This window comes from Primulina eburnea, chromosome 7 (assembly GCF_022965805.1).
Source record: "Primulina eburnea isolate SZY01 chromosome 7, ASM2296580v1, whole genome shotgun sequence".
Lineage (NCBI taxonomy): Eukaryota > Viridiplantae > Streptophyta > Magnoliopsida > Lamiales > Gesneriaceae > Primulina > Primulina eburnea.
The window spans coordinates 7,189,791-7,195,354 of record NC_133107.1 but is presented as its reverse complement, the minus strand read 5'-3'; the positions used below and the strand labels follow the sequence as shown (position 1 = coordinate 7,195,354).

Here is a 5,564-nt window from a genome sequence, read left to right as displayed (position 1 = left end):
GATAAGTCCGAAGAACAGATTGAGGAGGAAGAATCCGAGCAGTTTTGGGGATGGTGAATGCAAGGAAATCGATTATCTTTACGTTATTATTAATTAGATTTACGTTCCGCATTAAAACTCTGTCATCTTAATTATTTCAGTTTTGTAAAGACAATGTTATTTCATTGAAATTATGATATAAACTGGTTCGGTTTATACTGTGCTACGAAAGGCTTGTTGTTTCGATTGTGTGATTGTTAAACAACGCCGTGTCAATCCCGAGTTTCGGGGCGTGACACTTAGAGTTGTCCGTGTGCGTGAACCAAATGCAGTTGCCACATGTAATTCAAGAATTTACGCCGCCATCAACCATATTTGACAATTGTGTCACATTTGCAAAGTTTTCAAAAGCACATTGAACCACCTCATCCGTGCTAAAATCCTTAATTTTCAACCGACTAGTGGGCTCAAATACCTTGGAGATATTTCATTTTCCAACACTGAAGTTTGATAAAGATTGTTCCACTAAATCACCACTTTTTAAAACAAGACTTGTTCAAAAGATAGTATTAAATCAGCTCGGTGGATAACAAACATTCTCAATGACTTCGAAAAACGAAGTCCAAACTTCAATTTATGACTTCCGAAATAGCCCACATATTTTGGCACTATACAATATTATAACAAACACGATAAACAGAATCCAAAAATACAATTGAAAATTGCACCAATTTATCTTGTGAGAACTCAAACTTCATATGTCATTCCAACTTTAAGAAGCCTTTTCTGGGGAATGGCCAACATTTCTTCTCCATGCCTAAAGTTCTTCCTTAGGAATGTGTAGGCATAGTTTATTACTATCTTCTTCACAAAAGACGAGTCCTTCTTCGCGACCACTTCCACTTCTCCTAGCAGATAAAACACGCCTTGATCCATTGCTTTATCGATGAATCGCATTTGTTCTTCTGCTCCCGAGGGCAGGGCCAGTGGAATGTTGGCCCTTTTGTTATCGAAACTAGCAGACTGAATCAATGCAGAAGAAGTTGATCCTTCACCCAATAAATCCGGTTTAGGGATGTTTTCCGCCTCATGCATAAAATGTTCATGCTTTATGAACTCCTTCAATTTCTGCACTAGCTGTTGTTCAAATACATGTGGTTCCTTCATTGTATCCTTGTATCCATACCTTACAACACAACGGTAAACATAGCTTTCTCTTGATTCAACTTGTCTAAACAAAAACCGCTCCTCAAGCAAGACGGTGCTGATAGGAATGGACTTTATTGAGACTATTACCATCACAGAATGAATAGAAGGGATGTTAGAAACAAAGTGAGAGAATATTGGTGGGATTCCTTGAACTAGTTCAGAATAAAGAAGCCCAATTCCTGGTAGTCTCTTTATGTCTTTGTTCTTAGCTAAGTCCCTGATATATGCACTAGAAACCTTATTTTTCATCTCGAAAATGTAACGTTGCTGCTGCGAATAATGCCATGTAGCCATTATTATCATAAGCACTAGAGAGAAAGCCAATGGTAAGTACCCGCCTTCGGTAAACTTATAAAGAACGGACGATAGATATACCAACTCCACCGACATGAAAACGGCGACGAACAAGCAAACCCACCAAATTCTAGTTTTCCAAATGAAGAGCATTATCAGAGTCAACAGAGATGTTGTTATCAACATCACCGAAACAACAGCTATACCTACAACATGAGTAGTGTGGGATATGTTACTTGTCATGTATAATAAATATATAATGGCTATTTAAGAAACATTAGAATTTCTGATAATTAGTAGAAATACACAATGAATTATTACCATAGGCGTTGGCAATCTTTTCTGTCGTTTTGAAGCCAAACGTTATGATTACACAAGCAATCATGAGAAAGTAATTGATATCAGGAATGTAGACTTGTCCCTCATACTTGGTAGAAGTGTGAACAACTTTTACTCTTGGAAAACAACTTAGACTCAGGGATTGGGAAATGATGGAAAATGCTCCAGATATCATAGCTTGACTGGCAATAATGGCCGCAGCAACAGCCACAACAAAAGTTGGCCAATAAATTGGATCTGTATGATATATATAGATTTAAATGTTCAGATTTCACCCAAAAACCATACGAGATTTAGCATTATGTTTGCATTGGAGCATCTCGGAGAGGAATTAACCTGGTATGGAGTCATAAAATGTGTTCAGCACATTTCCAGGAAACTTCATAAGGTACGCAGCTTGTCCAATATATGCAATGATGATAGCAGGAAAAACAATTCCGGAGAAACTAATCTGACATGATGCAAAAAAAGAATTGTCATTATTGTTTACAAACAGGTTTTGAGAGAAAGGAGCATATTTCACTTCAAACAGGATTGATTATAGGGGAAATACATATTTCATGTCAAACTTGTCATGCCTTGAATTCAATCGTCATCCATACAAATATTTCATTATAGATTTACAAATATAACTAACCAAAGATATCAGATAAATCTGTTAACCATTTTATAGACTTTTTCAAATTCAAACCCTTTCAAAGTGATGTTCTAATTGTTTCAGATACGCAGGGCAAAGATTTTACAATATCGATCGGTGCCGACTAACAATGTGATGTTCTTTTATATGAAAACAAACCAACTCAAGTAGCAAGCTAGAGAATCAAAATATAGACATGATCATTGCATATTTCTTCAACGAATAGGCGTGGCATAATGGAACTACTATATATACTTACTTGTATGGCTGGTACATTGAAATGGCCCAAGTCAGCAAACATGGCCTCGGTCCCTATATATTGAGAATAACAAATTATTAACATTGGTTTGCTTGTGAAAGTTAAAAGAATTCAAGTAAGTGAATCGATTAGTAAATATAACCTGTGATGCAGAGAACAACTCCACCAAGAGATACCCAAGCTTTGTGACCATTTCTTCGGAAATAATGCACTATATACAGCGGATTGAAAGCTCGTAAAACACGAATATCGTGCTTGAATAAGTTGTAGGCACCAATTCCAGTTATAAATAAAAACCATAAGCAGATTGCGGGAGCGAAGGTGTAGCCCACTTTATCAGTGCCGAATCGTTGCATGGCGAAGAGAGCAATCAATATGGCAATTGAAATGTACGCAATAGCATCTGAGAAATTACATACCGACTTCATTATACATTTACATAAATCACGAACATGGTATGATTTTGTATATATGCCAAAGAGGAAAGAAAGTAAACACGTAGAGAAATGTTGCAGCTACCTTTGCTCAAACCACTGATTCCACCTACAGCAGAAAGGACTGCAAATTCGATCAATAAACAAAATTATGTAAATATCCCATTTCTTAAAGACAACTCAAAGTACTAAACTTGCCATTTTATAACATGTCTGTTCAAGATATACCTGAGATGCAGGGTGTAAGAACACCATCACCGATGACCATGGAAGTTCCAAGAATCGTGGCGAGGAAAAGCATGACTTTAGCAACTTTGCTCTTCTCCAGATTCTCTTTGATCTTTCGAGCCCGGTTTAAATGGGTCGAAGGGGTTTCGAGTTTGTAGTTTGAGAGTTGGGAGTCTTCAGGCTGACTATTTGGTATCAGACTCACGTTTGCGTACCGGCATATCAAGGAATACAAGGCAAATGTACCTCCTGCAGCAAGCACCCGCATTGAAGTGAATGGAATTCAATAAATAAATAAGTATTGATAATGGAAAGATTATTGATTAAAAAAATGATATTAAACATTTTGATTTTTCAGTTTTCTAATTTTTTTTAAAATCGAAATTTTGAATGATATACAAAACATACCATCGCCATGATCGTTGGCCCTCAAAACAATGAAGACATATTTGATCAAAGGAATGAGCACAATGGTGTAAATGATGAGCGAAAGAACTCCAATTATGTCGTCGGTATGCTGAATCCCATCGGGAAAAGTGGTGGAGAACACGTACAGTGGAGAGGTCCCGATATCTCCATATATGATTCCCACACTCTGAAAAGTTAAATTCAAAAGCCTGCTCCAGCTATTCTGCACAATGAACGAAGAAGGAAAAAATTTAAAGTTAGTACATCAAAATAAAAATAAATATAAAAATTGAAAACTTAGTGAACAAAAAATCGGATGAAATATGTCTGAAATCCCCCCAGAAATTGGAAAACTGTTAACAAAGAATCAAAATAAGGTAATGTGTCAAAAAATTAATATTTTATTGATCAAATATTCCAAAAGTTAGATTCCGCAAACCAAAAAAAATTCTAGATTCGTGCCTGTCAATATTTTATTGATTAACTATTTAAAAAATATTGAACGCCGCACCCCAAAAAAATTCTAGAATCGTCCTCAATCTAATATATATAATAATGGAAGTAAGATAGAGCTTGTCAATAATGAAAAGTATAACGATCGATTGAGGAAACTGGGAGAGGACCTGGCTGGAGGAGCCGCCATGAGCTGCCGGTTTAGAAGAAACATTTCCGGCCTCTACATTGAACGAGTCGAAGCGGTTCAGCACGATTGAAGCTTCTTCTTCTCTCAAATGGGTATTTGGTTCTGGTGCTTCCTTGTACTGATGATCGTGGAGATCATGAGAGTGGAATTCTCGATCCGCCATTGTTGCAGCTTTCTTTGATTTGGAGTTAGTTAGCTAGCTCGGTTTGGTTCATATATAGGACTTTGGTTAGCGTGTGTGGATGTCCTTTTGCATGTGAATACCGTGAGCGTGTTTTCCATTTGCATGGAATTTTCGTCAGTTGACTTCTGGGGTCAACTTTTACTCCACCAGGTGAACCTCACCCGTTGTAGCCTCCACCAAAAAAATTTAAGAACAGTTTCCCAAGAAATTATTATACAAAAAAAAAAAAAAATATCAGATTCAACTTAGATAATGTTTTGAATCTTTTATAATATATTGTGAAAAAATTATAAAATGAATGCAAAATGTTTCTTAAAATAAATTAAGGAAGATTTGCAATATATTTTTTGAAAAATAAGTTTCTAAAATCTTAAAATGTTTTTAAAAAAGTGGGATCGTGACAATTTATTTCGTGAGATTGTGTAGCTTTTTTTTTTCCCTTTCTAAATAATGAAATAACTTTAATACTTACCATTACATCACACATTTTTAAAATGTTTTATTTCTCTGTCGCACTAAATGAACACAAAAACTCCTGTGAGATGGTCTCACGGATCAATTTTGTGAAATATATATTTTATATGGGTCATATACGAAAATATTATTTTTTATATCAAATATATTAATTTTTATTATAAATATGAACATGATTGATCCGTCTCACGAATAAAGATATGTGAGATCGTCTTATGAAAGATCTACTCCTAAATTATATCCATAGTAATAAATTTTTTGATAATCCGAAGGACCAATTGTCGAAATTAAAGAAAGATTTTGATAAAATAAAAATAAAAACATAAAACGAAAAATAAAATAAAATAAAATAATTATATCCAAGGCTCCCAAATGAAACTCCTAAATTAGTAAATGACCGTGACACTCAGCTATTTCCTCCACATGTTCTATGTCTCGTCAATTTAATTTGGATTGTTATCAATGTATATGTAAAT

The 5,564-nt window shown here is 35.2% G+C and overlaps 1 protein-coding gene across 1 annotated transcript; it reads right to left on the bottom strand.

The window, feature by feature from the left end:
* Window positions 1–543: 543 nt before the first annotated feature.
* Window positions 544–4,659, bottom strand: LOC140837044 (potassium transporter 5-like). The gene is made up of 9 exons (XM_073203031.1): window positions 4,411–4,659; window positions 3,788–4,010; window positions 3,380–3,628; window positions 3,237–3,275; window positions 2,860–3,120; window positions 2,718–2,770; window positions 2,158–2,272; window positions 1,804–2,058; window positions 544–1,688 (listed from the first exon to the last, which is right to left on the bottom strand). The coding sequence occupies exons 1-9, from the start codon at window positions 4,591–4,593 to the stop codon at window positions 727–729; spliced, it is 2,340 nt and encodes a 779-aa protein (XP_073059132.1). The 5' UTR covers window positions 4,594–4,659; the 3' UTR covers window positions 544–726.
* Window positions 4,660–5,564: the final 905 nt, after the last annotated feature.